The 24562-nt window shown below is 50.0% G+C and overlaps 1 protein-coding gene across 1 annotated transcript; it reads right to left on the bottom strand.

Annotated features, from left to right (window-relative positions):
- Positions 1 to 556: 556 nt before the first annotated feature.
- On the bottom strand, positions 557 to 23827 carry LOC134342264 (NACHT, LRR and PYD domains-containing protein 3-like). Its single transcript, XM_063040229.1, has 13 exons — positions 23668 to 23827; positions 19402 to 19566; positions 12133 to 12215; positions 11078 to 11244; positions 10021 to 10192; positions 9875 to 9925; positions 5025 to 6762; positions 2733 to 2819; positions 2459 to 2629; positions 2131 to 2301; positions 1805 to 1975; positions 1482 to 1649; positions 557 to 1317 (listed from the first exon to the last, which is right to left on the bottom strand). The coding sequence occupies exons 3-13, from the start codon at positions 12134 to 12136 to the stop codon at positions 1230 to 1232; spliced, it is 2988 nt and encodes a 995-aa protein (XP_062896299.1). The 5' UTR covers positions 12137 to 12215; positions 19402 to 19566; positions 23668 to 23827; the 3' UTR covers positions 557 to 1229.
- Between the last annotated feature and the right edge of the window lie 735 nt (positions 23828 to 24562).

Below are 24562 nucleotides of genomic sequence, written 5' to 3'. Positions count from 1 at the left end.
TGCAACAGTTCCAAGGTGAACACAATGAGACTCTCCTCTGTAATCTGTTTCAACTCAAGAACTCAGTTGATATATCCCACAATACAGAGACCTTTTTTTTTCCGTGTCTGTCCCCAGGAGTGTGTGATAAGACAGTGTGGAGGGAGATTCACCCTGTGTCTGCTCCCTGGAATTGGGTGATGGAATGGTGTGGAGGAAGCTTCACTCTGTGCCTGATTCCCGGAGTGTATGATGAGACGGTGTGGAGGGAGCTTCACTCCATGTTTAATATCAGTATTCCATCCCCCATCCATCTTGTACTCGGGACCTCAGTGGACTCAAGTCTGATATGATTGCTGATTTTAACTGTCTGCGGAGGCAAGAGGGGGTCAGTTAGCCAGGAAGGGGGTCAGGTGGAGATGAGATCCTGGGCCCCCTGACTCTGCCAGTCCAACCTCCCTCAGCCTGGAGCTGAGACGCTACTGTACCAGTGTGAGGAGCTCCGACCCACCGTTGCGGTGCACAGGGTGCATCGGGCAGCAGAAACCTCAAATAATACTCATCCGACAGCAAGACGGGAAGTTTCAGCAGTTTATTGAATTCATTATGACAAATGTAAATTAAACAATATGTGAGCTGCTGACTTGCAGGAATAAAGAAGCTGCTTCCGATTCACTCACAGTCACACACAATTAACTGACCGGCAACAATGGGTAACAGGTTGAATAATCAGTCCCATTTCTCACCGTCACTCTGCATTGGGGAAACGATGATTATAAAATCACACTTCAGGACCGTGTCTGAGATCGCTGCAGATCCAGGGTCACTCCCGAGGTATTTGTCTATTTAACATTATTATATTGGCCAGACTGCCGAATGCACCGTCCTCAGTAAAGGGAGCAAAAGGATTCTCTCCCGGCATCAACCCACCCGGGCCACTGTTGTCCCAGACTGGAACCCACCATCCTCGGGCCCTTCCTGTCTGTGTAATTCCCTGGGTCTCATGTGGGGGAGTCTCGAAAGCAAACATCCGGCAGAAGCTGAGCCGCTGGACAACAGGCAGAAATACGTCACTGCGGGACTGCTTCTGATGTCACAGAGCGCCAGAGAGGAGCCAGTCCTGTTATAAGCGTTGAGAATTACACCTGGAGTGCAGCCATTCAAGGTAAGGGCCGGAGTTAAAGGGGAGGGCGGCGAATCGGCCAAAATGTCCCCATCCCGCGGGTGGGGATGTTCACACATTCAGATGTTCACAGGATCACTGTCAGTCCGGGTCTGACTCCCTGCAGAGGTGTCAGTTCCTTCTCCCCGGTCTCACTGAACTCATTGTCCCCCAGCCTGAAACAGATGGAAGAATAAAGATGAAATGAACAGATTACACAACAGGGTCAGTAACAGGGGACTGAGTTTAATGTTTCAACAACACTCACAAACAAATATCACCAGAAAACCCGTGGATCCGCTGATATTTTATCACATTGAACATTAACACAAACACTCACCAGATCTGCTTCAGACTCGGGAGGTTCAATATGAGGTGGCGGAGAGCGGGGACAGATCGGTCTGTGAGCGAGTTTGATCCCAGGTCCAGCCCCATGAGTGATGGTTTTGTACTGAGAGCGGAGACGAGATCCTCGGCACCAGCATCTGTGAGATCCACATTGTTCAGTCTGGAGATGAGAGAGAGTGAGGGTGAAGGACACAGCGACACAGGAGACAGTACAAATCCCCCGTGTTTATCAGTAACACAATTACTAATCACATTAATATTCAGTGTCAGACACCCGGTGACTGTAAACACAATCTCCCACAGTCTAGTGCTTACCGCAGTGTCTGTATTTTACACTCCGGATTCCTCAGAGCCGCAAACATCAGTCTCACTCCTGAATCTCCCAGTTTATTACCACTCAGGCCCAGCCCCGTCAGTGATGGGTTTGTACGAAGAGCGGAGGCGAGATCCTCGACACCAGAATCTGTGAGACCAACATTCTCCAGCCTGGAGATGAGGGAGAGTGAGTGTGAAGGACACAGAGAGACAGGAAACGGTACAAATCCCCAGTGTTTATCAGTAACACAATTACTGATCACATTAATGTTCTGGGTCACACACCCAGTGACTGTAAACACAATCTCCCACAGTCTGGTACTTACCGCAGTGTCTGTATTTTACACTCCGGGTTCCTCAGAGCCGCAGACACCAGTTTCACTCCTGAATCTCCCAGTTTATTACCACTCAGGCCCAGCCCTGTCAGTGATGGGATTGTACTAAAAGCGGAGACGAGATCCTCAACACCAGAATCTGTGAGACCGACTCTGTTCAGCCTGGAGATGAGAGAGAGAGTGAGGGTGAAGGACACAGAGAGTCAGGAGATGGTACAAATCCCCAGTGTTTATCAGTAACACAATTACTGATCACATTAATGTTCAGTGTCAGGCACCCAGTGAATGTAAACACAATCTCCCACAGTCTGGTACTTACTCCAGTTTCTGTATTTTACACTCCGGGTTTCTCAGAGTTGCAGACACCAGTTTCACTCCTGAATCTCCCAGTTTATTACCACTCAGGTCCAGCTCCGTCAGTGATGGGCTTGTACTGAGAGCGGAGATGAAGTATTTTCCTCCAGAATCTGTGAGACCGACATGGTTCAGCCTAGGGAAAAGAATGAGGTGAAGGACACAGAGAGACAGGAGACGGTACAAATATCCAGACACCCAGTGACTGTAAACACAATTTCCCAGAGTCTGGTACTTACCACAGTTTCTGTATTTTACACTCCGGGTTCCTCAGAGCCACAGACACCAGTTTCACTTCTAAGTCTCCCAGTTCATTACCACCGAGTCTAAACACAAACAGACAAATTGAAGAACAAAATGATTCAAACAGTGAGTCTCAGGGAATTTCTCTCACTCGGATATTTCAGGAAACATCAAAACCCTTCAGTAAATCACTGATCGGAGTTTCCATCACTGTCAATGTCCCTCACTGCCCAGCTCCAGGCTATTCACCGAATATCAGTAATTTAGTCTGTCGGTATGACCCTGTAAACTCCACATATTCTGTCTCATTCCCCAATGGTTAGAAGAGTGCTCCTGACGTGAGAGACTCAGAAGGGGCAGAGTTGAAGGATAGGAGAAAGTCCCACAGGGAGGAAGATTTGTGAATCAGGCATTATCGATGGGAGATGGAGGAAAAGACCCCACCTGAAGAAAAGGGACAGGAAGACAGAACCTGCAGGATAGAGGGGGTAATGGGGAAGAGAGATCCCAGATGAGGAAGGTGGTTGGGGAAGAGAGATCTAACAGGAGGAAGGGGGATGGGGAAGAGAGATCCAACAGAGGGAAGGGAGATGGGGAGGAGAGATCCCAGAGGAGGAAGGGAAATGGGGAAGAGAGATCCAACAGGAGGAAGGGGGATGGGGAAGAGAGATCCCACAGGAGGAAGGGGGATGGGGAAGAGAGATCCCACAGGAGGATGGGGAATGGGGAAGAGAGATCCCACAGGAGGAAGGGGGATGGGGAAGATGATCCCTCAGGAGGAATGGGGATGGTGAAGAAAGATCACACAGGAGAAAGGGGGATGGGGATGAGAGATCCCACACGAGGAAGTGGGTTGGGAAGATAGATCCCAGAGAAGGAAGGAGTTGGGGAAGTGAGATCCCACCGGAGGAAGGGGATGGGGAAGAGAGTTACACCATATGGAAGGGGGATGGGGAGACAGATCCCACAGGACGAAAGTGGATGGGGAAAAGAGATCCTACAGGAGGAAGGGGGATATGGAAGAGAGATCTCACATGAGGAACTGGGTTGGGAAGAGAGATCCCAGAGAAGGAAGGAGTTGGGGAAGTGAGATCCCACCGGAGGAAGGGGATGGGGAAGAGAGTTACACCATATGGAAGGGGGATGGGGAGACAGATCCCACAGGACGAAAGTGGATGGGGAAAAGAGATCCTACAGGAGGAAGGGGGATATGGAAGAGAGATCTCACATGAGGAACTGGGTTGGGAAGAGAGATTCCAGTGGAGAAAAGGGGGTGGGGAAGTGAGATCCAACAGGAGGAAGAGGGATGGGAAAGAGATCACACAGGGGGAATGGGGATTGGGAAGAGAGATACCACACGAGGAAGGGGGATGGGGAAGGGAGATCTCACAGGAGGATGGGGGATTGGGAAGAGAGATCCATCAGTAGGAAGGGGGATGGGGAAGAGAGATCACACAGGAGGAAGGGGGATGGGGAAAAGAGATCCCACAGGAGGAAGGGGGTGTGAAGAGAGATCCCACTGGAGGAAAGGGGTTAGGAAGAAAGATCACACAGGAGGAAGGGGGATGGGGAATAAATTTCCCACAGGAGGAAGGAGATGGGGAAGAGAGATCCAACATGTGGAGGGGCGGTGGGGAAGTGAGATCACACAGGAGGAAGAGGGATGGGAAAGAGAGATCCCACAGGGGGATGGGGTATTGGGATGAGAGATTCCACACGAGGAAGCGGGATGGGGAAGAGAGATCACACAGGAGGAAAGGGGTTAGGAAGAAAGATCCCACAGGAGGAAGGGTGATGGGGAAGAGAGATCCCACAGGGGGATGGGGTATTGGGATGAGAGATTCCACACTAGGAAGCGGGATGGGGAAGAGAGATCCTACGGGAGGAATGGGATTGGGGAAGAGAGTTCCCGCAGGAGGAAGGGATTTGGGAGAAATATCCCGCAGGAGGAAGGGGGATGGGGAAGTGATCCCACAGGAGGAAGGAGAATCGGGAAAAGAGATCCCACAGGAGGAAGTGGATTGGGAAGAGAGAACCTACAAGAGGAAGCGAGATAGGGAAGAGAGAATCCACAGGAGGGAGTAGGATGGGGAGTAGGAAGGGGGTTGGAAAGAGAGATTCCACAGGAAGAAGGGGGATGGGGAAGAGAGATCCCACAGTGGGAATCCAGATAGCATTTGTCACAATTCTTCACAATCGTATTTACTACAGTTTTACCCAATCCCTTTACATTGAAACAACACAATTGGACAGGTTCAGAGTTCAGAGTGAAAGATAAATCAAGTTACCTCAACTCCTGGCATCTGTGCAGCACGGGTCCCAGCCGCTGGATTCCTTCACACTGAATGCGGCATTCCTGCAGGTTGAGGTGTTTTATTGTACCACAAAGTCCAATGACATGAGACAGGACCGCGCAGTCAATCGGAGTCAATGTCATTCCACTGAATGAAAGTACTTCTGCTGATTCCAGTGCGGCCTGAACCAGTCCATAATTCTGAGACTCAAATAGGTAGTGCAATGTGTTCAGGAGGCTCCTTTTACCACCTTTCCTCTCTGTGTTTCCACTCTGACGTTTAACCTCCTCCTTCACCCAGTCAATCACCCGGCAGGTTGTTTGATGAGGAAATGGGCCCAGAAACTCCTCCAGGCCCCGAGCTGTCATTGGGGAGGAGAGACCAGCAACAAAACGGAGAAATACCTCAAATCGCCCATCTGTCGTATAGTGGGCTTCAGTGAGGAATTTCAGGATATCCCCAGGATTTAGAGTCAGGAATTGTGCGACTGCAGCCACAAACTCTTGGATGGTGAGGTGTGGGAATGTGTAAACCACACACCGGGCAGAATCCTCCCTCTCCAAAAGCTCCATCAGGAACCCAGACAGGAACTGGGAAGGCTGCAGACTGTAGTTGATCAAATCTCCATCTGTAAACACAATCTTCTTCTCGGACACTCCTCTGAAGGCCATCTGACCAACCCTGAGTAACACATCACGGGGGTTCTCAATCTCACAACCATGGTTTTTCAGGATGTTGTAAATATAGTAGGAATATAGTTGGGTGATGGTCTTGGGAACTCGCTGTGGGTCCCTGACTCTTTGCGTGAAGAAGGGGCCCAGTGCCAGAGCGAGGATCCAGCAGTAGGAGGGGTTGTAGCTCATGGTGTACAGGATCTCGTTCTCCTCCACGTGTTTGAAAACAGCTGCTGCCACCATTTCATCTTCAAAATGCCTGATGAAATATTCCTTCCGTTCCTCACCAACAAATCCCAGGATTTCAGCCCAAATCCCGATCTCTGCCTTTTCCAATAAATGTAATGCAGTGGGACGAGTGGTCACCAGCACTGAACACCCTGGGAGCAGCTTGCCCTGGATTAAACTGTACACGATATCGGACACTTCACACCACCACTCGGGATCTGGGCACTGGTGCTTGGGTTCTGTATCTCTCCGACTGTCAGCAAAATCGATTCTGTGTTTGAATTCATCCAAACCATCAAATATAAACAGCAATCCCTCTGGGTTCTTCCAGACCTCTCTCAGGACATTCCCGAAGTAGGGATACCGATCCAGAATCAGTTCTCTCAGGTTTATTCTACAGTTAATGGAGTTTAAATCCCGGAATTTGAAACTAAAGACAAACTGGAACTGCTGGTATATTTTCCCTATGGCCCAGTCATAAACAATCTTTTGTACCATTGTGGTTTTCCCGATCCCTGCAACTCCAGCCACTGCTGCTTTTCTCCCAGATTTAGAGTTACTCCAGGAAAAGCTGCTCTGGAATAACTGATCAGTCCGGATTTTTTCCAGGTGTCTGCGGAGATGTTTTGCTCTCCACTCCTCATGGTCTCTGCCTCTTGCCAGCAGCTCATGTTCCACCAGTGTCCGATCCCGAACAGTAGAAATGACCGTGAGCTCAGCGTATCGATCAACCAGCTGGAAAAACTTCACCTTCTCCCTCATCAGGATCGTGTTCACTCTCAGTGTTTCCGTTTGTGCCCACAGAGTCTCCTTGTGTTTCTGTTGAACATCTTCCATGGGAACAGACAGTTGACAAATTGTTAGATGCTTCAACTCAGAACTCAGTATTTAAATACACAAGAGTTAGCTCAAAGCTATTGCATTAATTGGATTCATCAGTGAATGCTCGTACAGCAAAGTAAATTCAATTAACAGACCCCTGACTGGACAGAGAGGCCTGGTCTAGATAAACACCAGATCATCACATTTATACATTAATTGTGCTGTGAAGGTGAGTAGTGACCCCCGACTGTCCTGTACTGGACAAACTCCCACTACTGTCACAGCTATCATTTTTTCTTATGGAAGAAAATTTTAATCCCCAGTGCTGATGTGACGTATGGAGATGGAGAAAAGGGTAGTGGGCATTCTGTCAAAATAACAGGTCAGGGAATCACAGCTCTCCCTCCCACCATCACTGATTCAAAACACAGACAGCTTTACTGACCAGCACCTGCGCAGTGGTTGGGAGATTGGGGAGTGTGGGATCTCAAAGTGTGCTCGAATCCTGTCATGGGAGTGTGGGGTCTCGCAATGTGTCTGTACTCTGCCAGGGATGTGTGGGGTCCCGCAATGTGTCTGTACTCTGCCAGGGATGTGTGGGGTCTCGCAATGTGTCTGTACTCTGCCAGGGATGTGTGGGGTCTCGCAATGTGTCTGTACTCTGCCAGGGATGTGTGGAGATCTCACAGTGTGTCAAGACACGGCCAAGTGTGCGTGGCATCTGACAGAGTCTCAATAACTTGCCAGGGGTGTGTGGGGTCTCAAACTGTGTCAGGATACTGTCAGGGGTCTGTGGGGTCTCACAGTGTGTCACAACCCTGCCAGGGGTGTGTAGGGTCGCACAGTGTGTCAGGACTCTGTCAGAGGTGTGTGGTCTCACAGTGTGTCAGGACCCTGTCAGGTGTGTGTGGGGTCTCACAGTGTGTCAGGACCCTGTCAGGTGTGTGTGGGGTCTCACAGTGTGTCAGGACCCTGTCAGGTGTGTGTGCGGTCTTACGGTGTGTCAGGACCCTGCCAGGGGTGTGTGGGGTCTCACAGTGCATCAGGACCCTGCCAGGGGTGTGTGGGGTCTCACAGTGTGTCAAGACCCTGTAAGGAGTGTGTGGGCTTTCACAGTGTGCCAGGATGCTGCCAGGGGTGTGTGGGGTCTCACAGTGCGTCAGGACCCTGTAAGGAGTGTGTGGGGTCTCACAGTGTGTCAGGATCCTGTCAAGGGTGTGTGAGGTCTCACAGTGTGTCAGGACCCTGCCAGGGGTGTGTGGGCTGTCACAGTGTGTCAGGTCCCTGTCAAGGGTGTGTGAGGTCTCACAGTGCGTCAGGACCCTGCCAGGGGTGTGTGGGGTCTCACAGTGTGTCAGGATCCTGTCAAGGGTGTGTGAGGTCTCACAGTGCGTCAGGACCCTGCCAGAGGTGTGTGCAGTCTTACAGTGTCTCAGGTCCCTGTCAAGGATGTGTGAGGTCTCACAGTGTGTCAGGACCCTGCCAGGGGTGTGTGGGGTCTCACAGTGTGTTAGGATCCTGTCAGGTGTGTGTGGGCTCTCACAATGTGTCAGGACCCTACCAGGGGTGTGTGGGGTCTCACAGTGTGTCAGGACCCTCTCAGGGGTGTGTAGGGTCTCACAGTGTGTCGACACCCTGTCAGGGAGTGTGGGGGTCTGACAGTGAGTCAGTTCCCTGTCAGGGAGGGCATGGGCTATCCAGTCAACATATCCAGGTGAAATGGAGCGTAGGAAAACACTGATTGTTGAAATGTTTACTTCAATGTGACAGTGGTAGAAATAATGTTCTTCAATAATCAGGGACAGAATCTGTTTCATATTCAGAAATGGGTGTGGGAATTTCTCTGCCGTGACTGTTCCCTCGGCAAACAGTATGAACAGCAGCGTAGAGCAAGTTTGCAGGGAAATTGTAGAGAATTACCAAATCCTTATTGCATGGATTACCGAGGGGTTTTATTGTGTGAATGTGGACTGGAAAATCATTAACACATGTGACAGAAATGTGAGCAGATTGAAAACTTCCTCTGGTACCATTTGAAAATTAACATCTTTGGAATTAGTTCTTGTAAATGAGACAGGCTGAATGAGGGTTGTGGCCTAGATCCTTTATATTTCTATTCAAGGTCTTTGAGTAATCAGTTAAAACATGGGCTACTGTAAGATTAATAATTTTTACAATATTTGTCTTTCCTACCCTCTCTCCTCTGTTAAATGTGCAGTTGTGTGATCCAACTCAATCTGCGATTATGAAGCCTTACAATTTCTGAGCCCATGCACTGCCCCGGGCTCCATATTCACAGACACGATGTGCTCACAGATGTAGTGAGTTTCTTTTCCGTTTGGTCACAATTCAATTAATTGCAATATTATTTATAGATATTTTCAGTCCTTTCCACCTTTCTTGCTGCAATCCCACAACCATTGGTTTCTCTGTCCTATTTCCCATCTCTCACCCCTCCACAGTGTCCATCACACAACACCGGCACACATGAAGTTCAGCTTCTGTGGACTGAGCAGAGGATTTTGTCCCAGATCTCAACCTCACTAACACTGTCTCCTGATGGAATTCCCAGGATTATTGAGTGGGAAATTAAACTGGATAACTGTAGCAATGTTTGCACTAAGGGAGTGCAGATGTGAACAGAGTAGGGTTCATTTGCTGCTTTGGGATTGAACCGAGCAGTTGGGGTGTTCCCTGCTTTTCTCACTAAATTCTCATTGCAACTCTGTGACGAGAACTTCAAAGGACTCACAGTTCTAAAAATGATGACCTCTAGGATCTGAGGGAGTTTAGAAAAGTGATTTAGGATTAAAGCTGCACCGGGGGTTGGGTGGTTGTAGGGAAATGATTTCACCTTTTGGAGTAAGACATTTCCCATAGCTTCGCTCCTCAGATTGCCCTCTTCTCCATTCTGACCCCGGTGGAGGAATCTGTATTTGCAGGACACAGAAACTCACCAACTCTCTGCATTGTTCCTCATAATGTCCTGTGAAAACTCTCCCTCCATGTGTCTTACTGTGCGCTGTGTCAACATTCACCTGGTTAAATCCCCGTGGCTCAACAACGAAATCACCCTACACAATATCAACTATTGATGGTCACAGCAGTTTCTTCATTTACCTTTCAGCCCCCTGGGAATCTCCCGGATGGGTCGATGGACCGGAACATAACCTGTTCGGATTTAAACAATTTGACAAATTTCAATTCCTCACATTGTAATGTAATGTTTGAATCCAAAATTAAATTATACTCTGATATTATCTCACCATGTTCCTGTATCTCTTTCAGTATTTTGTCAAACTTTGCGACACCAATCCGCATTTTCACAAAGGTTTCCCACATCACCCTCCGGGCGCTGGAGCCTTTCTCCATCACCAGGCTCAGGAGGAGTTTAGAACTGTCTGCCCGCTCTCCCTTATCAGCGAGATCAGAGATTTTCTGGGAAGAGTAACAGTGAACATATTGGGGACTGACAGATTCACACAGAGAATGAGAAGTAAATGATGTGCTCTGTAATGGGATCACACTGAGCAGTCACCCGGACAGGTGCTGATCCTGTCTGGACATGGACTGTACATTCTGAGTTCAGAGCACACGGAGGGACATTCACCGTGAACCTAGTCCACCAGTCAATGAGATCCTGGCTGGTCTGTGACCGCTTCACTGACGTGGCTCCAAATCCATAAATAATTCCTCATTAGATTTGACCGTGTAGAACAGAAATCAGAAAATAACGATCACAGATGAAGAAAGAAGTCAAGAAGGTTTTTATGTCCAAGTGAACAGTCTCAGAGAAGTTGCAGAAAAGATGATATGATTCATCTCCTCAGTCCACCAGTGTCCAACATGACAGTGGATTACCGGCTGACACCTGACGCCTTTCCTTTGCCTTTTCCAGTGGAGATTTATTCAGTGATTACACATTACACCATGACAGTATTTCCCAATCCATGCTGTTTGCAGTTACAGATTGTAACACAATCATCTCCACCCAGAACAGAACACACTCAAGCTCCTGTGGCACCCTTTGATAATGCCCCAGTTCTCACTGACATCCTGCCATCACACCTCCTGTCATATTTCCATTTAATACTGTAAACCCACACAGCTGTTACTTGCTCAACTCGCTCTGAGCGTTGATCAGTCCATGGGGCCTTTTCACTCTTTCTATCACCGGTTCAGATTGACATTTTTGTGATTGCAGTTACAGTATTTATTTCCCAGTTGTTCCTTTATCTAATTTAATATTTGATGAGTCAGAATCCCGACACCCATCAGTCCTGTGATGGCGGGAAATTCAAACCCATTCCCCTTCCCACTCACCCGGTGTTCCTCTCCGCTGAACTGATTCTCATCCTTTAACGCCAGGCTCAATCCGTACACTCCTCTTTCCATCGCCTGCTCCAGCCTGTCCCGGTAGAAGTCCGTCAGCTGCAGCAGCTGGAAATCATTCCAGCTTGCCAGGAGCTCGGTGATATCAGAGCTCGGACCTGTGAAGGAAAATGGGGAAAATTAATGAAATTACCCACCCCATATTTGGAGGCAACTTTGTCTCTGGAACCTAAAGATGGTGCGCAGGGTCACCAAACACAGACCGAGATATATGTATGTGTATGTATGTATGGGAGGAAGGAACGGGCGGGGTGGTGAAATGAGCGCAGGCCAGCTGGGCGCTCAGATCTGGGGAGGGTTGTGGTGGGGTATGGCTCCATCTGTTGAAGGCTGCCCTTTCGTGTCTCTGGGATACACTTTTCTGTTTGGAAAGGAGTCTGCTTATTCCTGAGAATACAGTAACCCATCACCATCACTCTCCTGGTACTGCCCATCACCACCGCTTGGCTCTGGGTTACTGTCTGGTCAACCGCTTCCTCGGCAAATCTCTGGGATATCACACAAAATGCTGGAGGTACCCAGCAGGTCAGGCAGCATCTATGGAGGAGAATAGACAATCAACATTTAGGGCCAAGGACCTTCATCTGACTGGAAATGAAGGGACAGAAATTCTACATATTGCCACATTATTTTCCACTCTTTGTGGTCCTGATCTCAAACATTAACTGTTTATTCCTTTCCATGGATGCTGCCTGACCTGCTGATGTCTGCCAATATATTTTGTGTCTTTTTGTGTTGCTCAAAACTTTCAGCATCTGCAGAATGTCTTGTGCTCTGGTCTACCTCACTGTTTTAATGTGCATCACAGTCTGCTTGAGGAGCAAAAAGCAGACAGTAATTGTGCTCCTTCCACGTGTGACTATTCCCCCCGAGATGTAAACTCTCTGCTCAGATTTTACAAACATTTTGTGAATTGCTGATATTGAATTAAAGTCAGACACAGAGTCAAGGAAATATTTATAAATTAAAATAATTCGCTAACATACTCATGTCCTTTCCTGATCTTGACGTCACTGGAACTTGTCCCCTGCCCACTCCTTGTGGACAGTTCTGGTCAGATTTTGATGCTCTGTAACGAACAAAATTAACAGTAGGGTCAGACATTAGCTGAGGTGTAAAGGAGAATACCGTTTTGTTTTTCACCTGAGGCAAACATTTCCAAACATCTTGGATCTATCCACTGAAGGCTTGACTCAGCCGGATCCACCCGCACCCATCACAGACACACATTGCCCATTTCCGATCTCTCCATGGATTGTGCACTGTGCCGGGTATTTCCAGGGTACCTACTCACTATATTTCAGGCAAATCCCTTTCAGGTAGCAGTCTTGTTCACCAGTGTGGTTTCTCAGGTCCTGTTGAATTTGTTGCCAAGTGAACAAGTATGGGAAGGTACAGGTACAGGGAAACACTGATGTGTAGCAACATCACAGACAAATATATTCAGATAACACAAGGAACAGCAATTATACAGTTCTGTGTTACTAACAATATGAAAATACAACCCGCCAGTGTTTTCCCCCATAGTGGTGAATATGTTTGCTCCCACCACCGTGGACTCAGACGTTTCTACAGACGAGCCCCTCATCTCTCTTCCCCACCGTCAATGCTCTTCTTCCCCCTCCTGCTCCTTGATCCTCCACCGGGACAAACAACCTCTCAGACTCCATCCCATCCAACCCCTTCCACCATATTTATCCTCTCAGTTAATTCCCTCTCCCTCCTCCTTCTGCCGGGATCCCTCCCTCCCCAGGGAGCCGGCATCAAGCCAACGGGCCGAGCGGTCTCTTCCTACCTCTCAGTGATACACCGGCCGCAGGAGATGCTTCACAAATGCCCCAACTTACCTCAGAGGGAAATGGAAATAATTCAAACAGCGGGACAATTACTTTGCTGTTCATTTCGCTTTGACAGGGAGTTCGAGACGGGAGCGTGAGATGTGGTCGATAGGGGATAATGCCCTCTCGGCTGGCCCATCTCCGCTATTGGGTGTAACCGGTGACTGGGTGGGAACCGTAGCCAGTAAAGCTCAACCGTCTCAGCAGCAGTATGACGTCAGGAAGTGCACAGGTGACGTCAGATCCCGAATGGGGAAGGCACACGTGACACCAGGCATGAGGGAACGCAGAGTGACGTCAGATCCCGAATGGGGAAGGCACACGTGACACCAGGCATGAGGGGGCACAGAGTGACGACAGGTTCCGGTGTGGGGTACCCACACGTGACACCAGGCATGAGGGGGCGCAGAGTGACGTCAGATCCCGAATGGGGAAGGCACACGTGACACCAGGCATGAGGGGGCGCAGAGTGACGACAGATCCCGAATGGGGAAGGCACACGTGACACCAGGCATGTGGGGGCGCAGTATGACGACAGGTTCTGGTGTGGGGTACCCACACGTGACACCAGGCATGAGGGGGCACAGAGTGACGTCAGATCCCGAATGGGGAAGGCACACGTGACACCAGGCATGAGGGGGCGCAGAGTGACGACAGGTTCCGGTGTGGGGTACCCACACGTACCATCAGGCATGAGGGGGCGCAGAGTGACGTCAGATCCCGAATGGGGAAGGCACACGTGACACCAGGCATGAGGGGGTGCAGAGTGATGACAGGTTCCGGTGTGGGGTACCCACATGTGCCATCAGGCATGAGGGGGCGCAGAGTGACGACAGGTTCCGGTGTGGGGTACCCACACGTGACACCAGGCATGAGGGGGCGCAGTGTGACGACAGATCCCGAATGGGGAAGGCACATGTGACACCAGGCATGAGGGGGCGCAGAGTGACGACAGGTTCCGGTGTGGGGTACCCACACGTGACACCAGGCATGAGGGGGCGCAGTGTGACGACAGATCCCGAATGGGGAAGGCACACGTGACACCAGGCATGAGGGGGCGCAGAGTGACGACAGGTTCCGGTGTGGGGTACCCACACGTGACACCAGGCATGAGGGGGCACAGAGTGACGTCAGATCCCGAATGGGGAAGGCACACGTGACACCAGGCATGAGGGGGCGCAGTGTGACGACAGATCCCGAATGGGGAAGGCACACGTGACACCAGGCATGAGGGGGCACAGAGTGACGACAGATCCCGAATGGGGAAGGCACACGTGACACCAGGCATGAGGGGGCGCAGTGTGACGACAGATCCCGAATGGGGAAGGCACACGTGACACCAGGCATGAGGGGGCACAGAGTGACGACAGGTTCCGGTGTGGGGTACCCACACGTGACACCAGGCATGAGGGGGCGCAGTGTGACGACAGATCCCGAATGGGGAAGGCACACGTGACACCAGGCATGAGGGGGCACAGAGTGACGACAGGTTCCGGTGTGGGGTACCCACACGTGACACCAGGCATGAGGGGGCACAGAGTGACGACAGATCCCGAATGGGGAAGGCACACGTGACACCAGGCATGAGGGGGCGCAGAGTGACGTCAGATCCCGAATGGGGAAGGCACACGTGACACCAGGCATGAGGGGGCGCAGAGTGACGTCAGATCCCGAATGGGGAAGGCACACGTGACACCAGGCATGAGGGGGCGCAGTATGACGACAGGTTCTGGTGTGGGGTACCCACACGTGACACCAGGCATGAGGGGGCGCAGTGTGACGACAGATCCCGAATGGGGAAGGCACACGTGACACCAGGCATGAGGGGGCGCAGAGTGACGACAGGTTCTGGTGTGGGGTACCCACACGTACCATCAGGCATGAGGGGGCACAGAGTGACGTCAGATCCCGAATGGGGAAGGCACACGTGACACCAGGCATGAGGGGGCGCAGAGTGACGACAGGTTCTGGTGTGGGGTACCCACACGTGACATCAGGCATGAGGGGGCGCAGAGTGACGTCAGATCCCGAATGGGGAAGGCACACGTGACACCAGGCATGAGGGGGCGCAGAGTGACGACAGATCCCGAATGGGGAAGGCACACGTGACACCAGGCATGAGGGGGCGCAGAGTGACGACAGGTTACGGTGTGGGGTACCCACACGTACCATCAGGCATGAGGGGGCGCAGAGTGATGTCAGATCCCGAATGGGGAAGGCACACGTGACACCAGGCATGAGGGGGCGCAGAGTGACGACAGATCCCGAATGGGGAAGGCACACGTGACACCAGGCATGAGGGGGCGCAGAGTGACGACAGATCCCGAATGGGGAAGGCACACGTGACACCAGGCATGAGGGGGCGCAGAGTGACGACAGATCCCGAATGGGGAAGGCACACGTGACACCAGGCATGTGGGGGCGCAGAGTGACGTCAGATCCCGAATGGGGAAGGCACACGTGACACCAGGCATGAGGGGGCGCAGAGTGACGTCAGATCCCGAATGGGGAAGGCACACGTGACACCAGGCATGTGGGGGCGCAGTGTGACGACAGGTTCCGGTGTGGGGTACCCACACGTGACACCAGGCATGAGGGGGCACAGAGTGACGTCAGATCCCGAATGGGGAAGGCACACGTGACACCAGGCATGAGGGGGCGCAGAGTGACGACAGGTTCCGGTGTGGGGTACCCACACGTACCATCAGGCATGAGGGGGCGCAGAGTGACGTCAGATCCCGAATGGGGAAGGCACACATGACACCAGGCATGAGGGGGCGCAGAGTGACGACAGGTTCCGGTGTGGGGTACCCACACGTGACACCAGGCATGAGGGGGCGCAGAGTGACGTCAGATCCCGAATGGGGAAGGCACACGTGACACCAGGCATGAGGGGGCGCAGAGTGACGTCAGATCCCGAATGGGGAAGGCACACGTGACACCAGGCATGAGGGGGCGCAGAGTGACGTCAGATCCCGAATGGGGAAGGCACATGTGACACCAGGCATGAGGGGGCACAGAGTGACGACAGATTCCGGTGTGGGGTACCCACACGTGACACCAGGCATGAGGGGGCGCAGTGTGACGACAGGTTCCGGTGTGGGGTACCCACACGTGACACCAGGCATGAGGGGGCGCAGAGTGACGACAGGTTCTGGTGTGGGGTACCCACATGTGACACCAGGCATGAGGGGGCGCAGAGTGACGTCAGATCCCGAATGGGGAAGGCACACGTGACACCAGGCATGAGGGGGCGCAGAGTGATGACAGGTTCCGGTGTGGGGTACCCACACGTGACACCAGGCATGAGGGGGCGCAGACTGACGACAGGTTCCGGTGTGGGGTACCCACACGTGACACCAGGCATGTGGGGGTGCAGAGTGACGACAGGTTCCGGTGTAGGGTACCCACACGTACCATCAGGCATTTGGGGGTGCAGAGTGACGTCAGATCCCGAATGGGGAAGGCACACGTGACACCAGGCATGAGGGGGCGCAGAGTGACGACAGGTTCCGGTGTAGGGTACCCACACGTACCATCAGGCATGTGGGGTTGCAGAGTGACATCAGATCCCGAATGGGGAAGGCACACGTGACACCAGGCATGTGGGGGTGCAGAGTGACGACAGGTTCTGGTGTGGGGTACCCGCATGTGCCATCAGGCATGTGGGGGTGCAGAGTGATGACAGGTTCTGGTGTGGGGGACCCACATGTGACACCAGGCATGTGGGGGTTCAGAGTGATATCAAATATGGGTGAGAGATTGTTTTCAAAAGCTGTTCAATGGACTTTTTTAATGATTTCAGAGGAACAACGAAGGAAACTTAACAGGTGTCATCCACTGGTTCTTCTGTTCAGGCAGCGGTGAGGAAGGGGCTGATCCCAGATTTGTGTAAATCGAACATTAGTTGCAGTAGAAACAGGCCAGGACTGAGCCGGACAGCTGGAGAGTCCAGGCGATCTGGTCTTTCAGCTCTGGTTTTAGTTTTGTGCCCGAGCCGAGACTGTGGGATCAATTAGTTGTGGTTCCCCCAGCTGGGAGGGAGGATGTGGGTGATGTGATCAGTCTACGTGTGCGGGTGTGGGCTAAATGGTGGAAAGGGTGTGGGACCATTGGCGGGGTGGAGGGAGGTTGGGGATGTGGGTTACCAGACACAGAGTGACCCAGGAGGATGGGTCCCAGGACAAATTAAGTTGTAAACAAGGGAGGAGTTGGTCCATTGAATCAGACAAGATACGTGACCTTTCAGGAAGCAACAATTCTCTTTTCATGTTACTTACTGACTACCCTTCCTGCTGACATTGTGTTTGTGACAGAGCCCCAGAGTCTGAGAACAGCTGAATGGCAGGAAGCAGAGGGTGATGGTGGGAGGCTGTTTCTTGGATTCCAGGCCAGTGCCTGGTGATGTTCCCCAGGGTTGCACCTATTGTTACTTGTCATCTATATCAATAACCTAATTGAGAATGTATAGGGTATAGGTAGTAAGTTTGAACATGGAACATTGAAATCTACAGCATATTACAGGCACTTCGGCTCACAATGTTCCGCCAACATTGTAACCCAGGGGTCCCCAACCTTTTTTGCACTGCAGACTGTTTTAATATTGACAATATTCTTGCGGACCGGCCGACCGGTGATGTGGGGCGGGTAGGGTTGCCAACAGACAAGAGTAGCAGTCAAATACGATGTGTTTACCCAAAGAAAGACTACGATGACCATGAAGACTTCCGCGGGCACCAGTGCGCGTGCGTGTACCTGCCGATTTTTTTTCTACAAATCCTTTTTGGCGATTCTGTTCGGGGGGGGTTTTGTTAATCACAACTGGAATATAGGCGGTAAGTGGCTAATACACTCAATTTTGTTTCTAAAAGGGTTTATCTAACGAACTTAATATTAAACACACAGCGCATATTTTCCTCGCATGAATATAGTGATAAGTCAATTATCAGGGGAGAACAGGGGAGCTTGAAGTAAGTGTTGAACGAACTTCCAGTAGAAGTGGCAGAAGCAGGTTCAATATTACCATTTGAAGAAAAATTGGATAGGTATATGGACAGGAAAGGAATGGAGGGTTATGGGCTGACTACAGGTCGGTGGGACTAGGTGAGAGTAGTGTTCGGCACGGACTAGAAGGGCAGAGATGGCCTGTTTCCATGCTGTAATTGTTATATGGTTATATACGTCACTTATAAGTCAATAGCATCATAACATTTTAAGTAACGTTTGGATATTAAACACACAGCACATATTTTCCCCGTATGAACATATAAAATCATTGCAACACACCCATATCGCTGAATCAGTGGGAGTCCTGGGCTTGTTTCCCTACAACAAGACAGATCCATCAAAGGGTGATGGGAGACAGCGATACTCGAAGTGGGTTCCTTATGTCCAGTCTGTTCCGCGATTTAGTTTTCGTTGCATTCATTGCAGAGATATGTTGGAAATGGAAGCAACGTTTTCAGTGCTTTCGTGGCTATCACAGGATTTTCAGCTTTGACTTTGATCCAGAATGCTGGCAGAGATGTTATGTCAAACATACTTTCCAGCCCGCCATCATTTGCAAGCTCGAGGAGTTGATCTCCTTCCCGCGAGGACATGGATGACGCGCGGGTAATGACCTCGTGCACGTTCAAGCTCAACAGTGGGCGTGACAGGGAATGAGGAAAGGTGCAGCTGACTCATATCGTTTCCTCACGGCCCAGGAGCACATGCTTTGTGGCCTGGTGGTTGGGGACCGCCGATGTAACCTACTCTAGAAACTGTCCAGAATTACCGAACTGCATAACACTATTTTTCCGAGCTCCATGTGCCCACCTAAGAGTCTCTGAAAAGACCCTATTGTATCCGCCTCCACCACCGTCACCAACAATGCAATCCACACTCAGCACTCTGTCTGAAAAACTCCCCTGACATCCCCCCCCCCCATCTACTTCCAAGCACCTTAAAACTAAACCCCCTCATGTCAGTCATTTCAGCCCTGGGAAAAAAATCTATGGCTATCCACACAATCAATGCCTCTCATTGTTTTATACACCTCTATCAGGTCACCTCTCATTCTCCCTCACTCCAAGGAGAAAAGGCCAAGCAAGTTTGCAGCAAGTTCAAAGAATTACTTTTTTTGAAAGATATTAAGTATAAACTCTCCCCTTTGTTTCCATCTCTCCACTCAGAAGTGCCAAAAGCTACTTCACAACACGCTAGACCTTGAAATGAGCAAACACTGAGGGAATGTGAGTAACTTTAAAGAGTTGGGATACTGACAGCACATCACCAGACCTGAGTGATTATAACTGGTATGATAGAGGCATAACTGGTACTTCTGGGCTCACTCAGTCTTACTCCAGCTATTTCCTACCTTTCTTGGTGCAGGTATGTAATAGCTAAAGGACCAGTGTTTGAGTAAATGAGACTCACCGGACTTTCCCCTGACTGAATCACTGGAATCTCCGAGTCAGATGGGTTCTTTCCAGTTGATGCTCTCAATCCTCGGGCTGGTTCACTTGTTGCTGTTCCCTCATCTTCAGTCGTGGTTTGCTTCCAGTTGTGGGTTTTTCTTCCAATAAATCTCTCACCGCAGGTCTAATTTTAACATGAGAGATAATGAAGCACATTAACAATAAAAAGGAGAAACAAACATTTCTGCTTAATGTTACTAAGAACAAACTCACTGGAATTTAAATGGTGAAGGCAAATACCATGATCTCAGTGAACAATCTTTTATTGTCCCTCACACATCACAAAACGATATGGGATAAGAAGGAGTCATCGGTCAGTCATGGTGAGATATAAGACACGGGAACAGAATTACGTGATTCGATCCATCTGGTCTGCCCCACCATTCAACCATGACTGATTTTTATTCCAACACCATATTCCTGCCTTGCTCCTGTAACCCTGAAGCTATTTAGCAATCATGAATATATTAATCTCTGTCATAAATATACCCAAATGGCAGCCTCAACCAACCTCTGTGGCAACAAATTCCACAGATCAGCCACCCTTTACTTAAGCAGCACACATCAACTGTCCAGCTCCTGGCTCCATCCCTCCCCCTCCTGTCTTCTCCTATCATTTTGTATCTCCCCCTCCCACTCTCACTTTCATATCTCTTACTAACTCTTCCTTCAGTTAGTCCTGGCGAAGGGTCTCGGCCTGAAACGTCGACTGTACCTCTTCCTGGAGATGCTGCCTGGCCTGTTGCGTTCACCAGCAACTTTGATGTGTGTTGCTTGAATTTCCAGCATCTGCATCTGCAGAATTCCACCTGTTTACCCTTTACTTAAGATGTTCTCCTTATCTCAATTTTCACCAGAATTTTTTTCTCATCTCAGTTTAAAGGGAAGCTTCTTTATTCTGAGACTGTGCTGTCAGATCACAGACTCTCCGTCTAATGGAAACATCCTCTCCATGTCCACTGTATCCAGGCTTTTCAGCATTTGGTAGGTTTACTTAACCATACATCCCTCCACCATCTCTCTGAACTCCATTGAGCACAGGCCCAGGACCACTGACTAACAGACAGGTGACAGTGAAGGGAAATTTCCAAATATGGTTTGAACACTGAACCCCTGGATCCAATTCTACTGTTCCAAACATTTTAATCACAGCTTCTCCCTGTGAGGGATGGAATGGGATCTCATTCTCTCATCAGATTAGCAGTCATTGCTTTCAAAGGAACTCCAGAAACAAACATCTGATCCCAGACCAGAAATACTCGCTCAACACCTCATAAGCCCAAGCAGCTCAATCCCCAGATCCCTTTTACCTGGGTTAAAATCTGTGATATACAGGACACAACCTCACAGGGTCACACAGCTGAACCTGTCACTTATCAACCCTGGAATCCTCACCCATCGTCCCCACATCGCACAGTGAGTGGTGTGTTCAGGGATTTCACAAGAACCAATGTCCAGCAACCCGAGAGTTCTGATTCATTGTGGAAGGAGGAACATTCACCCCCATCTGCAGAAGTACTGACCTGGTCAAATCCTAAATACTGACAGTTCCATATGCCCAGAGTCTCCATCCCAGGATAAGAGCCCAAGCATCAATTTTCCCAGGATTCCTAGCTGCCAGTAACTGCTGCAGTGTCTCGGCCATTCAGAGTTCAAAAACTAACACTCCTACATCAACCTGCGGCAGAATGGGAACCTGATGATCCTCTGTCTGGGCCAGGGATCGGGCTGGAACACCTGGGTGTGGATCACCAGCAGGCATGGATACGTTTCACATCGTCTCCAGCAGCTAAACAGAACACATTTTATCATTCAAACACGAGGAAATCTGCAGATGCCGGAATTTCAAGCAACACACATAAAAATTGCTGGTGGACGCAGCAGGCCAGGCAGCATCTCCAGGAAGAGGTACAGTCGATGTTTCGGGCCGAGACCCTTCATCAGGACTAACTGAAAGAAGAGCTAGTAAGAGAGTTGGAAGTGGGAGGGGGAGATCCAAAACGATAGAAGACAGGAGGGGGAGGGACGGAGCTAAGAGCTGGAAAGTTGATTGGCAAAAGGGATATGAGAGGATCATGGGACAAGGAAGAAGGAAATAATTTTATCATTATCATATTGTTAAATAGGATCTTGCCCAAAACAATTGGCGTCACATTTCCTGCAGGCTAGCAGGAATAAAATGGTTTAAAAATAAAATTGAAAGTGAAGTGTTGGAAACTCGTTTCATCAGATTAGATTGGTGGAAAAAGAAACTGTGGTAGCCCAGTATCAGAACTGTGACTGTCCAAGATGCTGCCCGATCTGCTGAACGGTTCCAGCATTTTCTCGTTTTACTTTAAATGATGCACAACTATTGACTTGATTACAAGATGTTTGACAGCCAAAGCAAAGTTGCACAAATATAATGCCCACATTCATTCGTTTTGTCTTCATTCCAACACAGGGTTAATACAGTCGATACAGTCAGTGCTCACAACATCCTCCCCACCCCACTATCAATCTGTTCCATCTGCTCCCGAGGCCGCTGTCTCTCGATGAGGGGAAGTGACCAGAGAGCGATAAAAATGAGCATTACTCCCAGCAGATCCTGTGGCTGTTCCTGGCAACGGAGAAATTGCCTCTCCAAACATGACCAAAACAGGAAATAACAGACTCAACTTTAAATACTGGGAGTCTCCGTCTGACAAAGATTAACACAGCAGCCATTTGGTAACATTGAAACTAAAGCTGTAGTGACTGTCTTGACCTGACCTCGTGCTGTATTCAATAAATCCTCCGGTAGTTCCATGCAACAGACACCGATTTCGGAAATGACTCAGTTCGGGAAAGTTAACGCGACAAACTGTCCAACATCAGAGCTCCCGACTCGACACTCACCGATGGGAAACTGATCTCTCCCCCGGCTCCCTGTCCCAGGGGGCGAGGATCCTCTCCTCCAGATTCGTTTCAACAACGAACGGGAAAAAAACCACCGCCCAACCGGGGGCTGTGAGCATACGCAGAGTGATCATTGCTCAATCAGAGCGGAGAGACCCCAGGGAGCAAATTCCAGTGACCCACCAGTCTCCGAGGAAAAACAATCTTGCCCCGCACATCTCCTTTAACCTACCCCCTCTCACCTCAAATGCATGGCCTCTTATCTCCGACATTTCAACCCCGGGAAAAATATACTGTTTATAATGTCTCTCATAATCTTATAAACGTCCATCAACTCTCATCCCAGCCTGCACGGCTTCAGAGAAAACAACCCACGTTTGTCCAACTTCTCGTAACAGCTCATGTCCTCTATCCTGGTAAACCTCTTCTCCGCTCTCTCCAAAGCCCCGACATCCTTCCTAGAATGGAGTGATCAGAACTGTATGAAACACTCCAGATGTGGTCTAACTGGTTTTATAAAGCTGCGACACAACTTCCCAACTTTTGAACTCAATGTCTCGACTAATAAAGACAACCATACCATTTGCCTTCTTAACCACCCGATCAATCTATGCAATCTCTTTCAGGGAGCGATGAACTTGGACTCCATGATCCCTATGATCAAAGGTCTTGCATTTCACAATATCCTGTATCTTTACATTTGACCTACCGAGCTGCCAGGATGATCATCACTACTCAAATCTCACTGTTTTCTCGGGTCCTGTTGAATTTGCTTCCAAGTGCACAAGTACGGGAAGGTACAGGTACAGAGGAATACTGATTTTATACAAGCATCACAGGCAAGTACATTCAGATAACACACAGAAAACAAATTACACAATTCTCTGTCAGTAACAATATAGAAATATGTTTTACGTCATCCTGCTAACAGGACCAGAGCAACAGGGTCTGAGCGGCGGCTCATCTCAGACGGTTCGGTGTGAAGGTCTCACAACCCGGACCGACCCCAGCAGATTCTGTCAAGGAAGCGAGGAGAGGAGGCCGGTTCGGGAAAGTTCATCCCTTCCCCCTTCAAGTTTCACCGATCACCTTGTGTTTCTCTCTCCCTCCCACACCCCCACCTTTTATTCTCCAGTCCTGCCTAAGGGTTTCGGCCGGTAACGTCGATTGTACACTTTTCCTGGATGTTGCCTGGCCTGCTGAGTTTCTCCAGCATTTTGTGCGCGTTGCTCGCATTTCCAGCTTCTGCAGATTTTCTCTTGTTTGAATTCGGGAAAGTTAACGGGACTTCCTCTGCCGAATATCTGACCACCCCCCTCCCCCGCTCGGGACCGGCTTCAACACTCACCGAAGGGAAATTGTTGGTGTTGCCCCGCAGATAATAATCTGTCCCGGGCTCCCCACCCCAGGGGGCGAGGACCCCCTCCCGATCACGATCCCGATCCCGATCCCACCGTTGAGCGCTTCCACAACGCACGGAAAAAACACCGCCCGCCCAGTACTGAGCATGCGCGACGTCGTCAGCGCGTCATCAGGTGGTGGGCGGGGCCTCGGAAACAAACCTGCAGCTGCTGCGGATCCTAAATTCAATACTTTATAGTCATACTTTATCGCTTTTTATTGTCATTTCGACCATAAACTGCTGGTACAGTACACAGTAAAAACAAAACAACCTTCCTCCAGGACCTAAGTTCTACATGAAACTACACAAAAGTGTACTAGACTACAGACCTGCACAGGACTACATAAAGTGCACAAAACAGTACAGGGCAGTACAATAATTAATAAACAAGACAATAGGCACAGTAGAGGACAAATTACAATATAATAATAAATGACGTGAATGTCAGTCTAGACTCTGGGTATTGAGGAGTCTGATGGCTTGAGGGAAGAAACTGTTGCCCGGTCTGGTCGTGAGATCCCGAATGCTTTGGTACCGTTTGCCAGATGGCAGGAGGGAGAAGAGTTTGTATGAGGGGTCGTGGGATCCTTCATAACGCTGTTTGCTTTGCGGATGCAGCGTGTGGTGTAAATGTCGGTAATGGAGGGAAGAGAGACCCCGATGATCTTCTCAGCTGACACCTCACTATCCGCTGCAGGGTCTTGCGATCCGAGATGGGGCAATTCCCGACCCGGGCAGTAATGCAGCTGCTCAGGATGCTCTCCATACAACCTCTGTAGGATGGGGGGTGGGGGTGGGGGGTGATGGACTTTCCTCAGGATCTGAGGTAAAACGGGATCAG

This window comes from Mobula hypostoma, unplaced genomic scaffold (assembly GCF_963921235.1).
Source record: "Mobula hypostoma unplaced genomic scaffold, sMobHyp1.1 scaffold_199, whole genome shotgun sequence".
Lineage (NCBI taxonomy): Eukaryota > Metazoa > Chordata > Chondrichthyes > Myliobatiformes > Myliobatidae > Mobula > Mobula hypostoma.
This window is presented reverse-complemented; position numbering and strand designations above follow the sequence as displayed.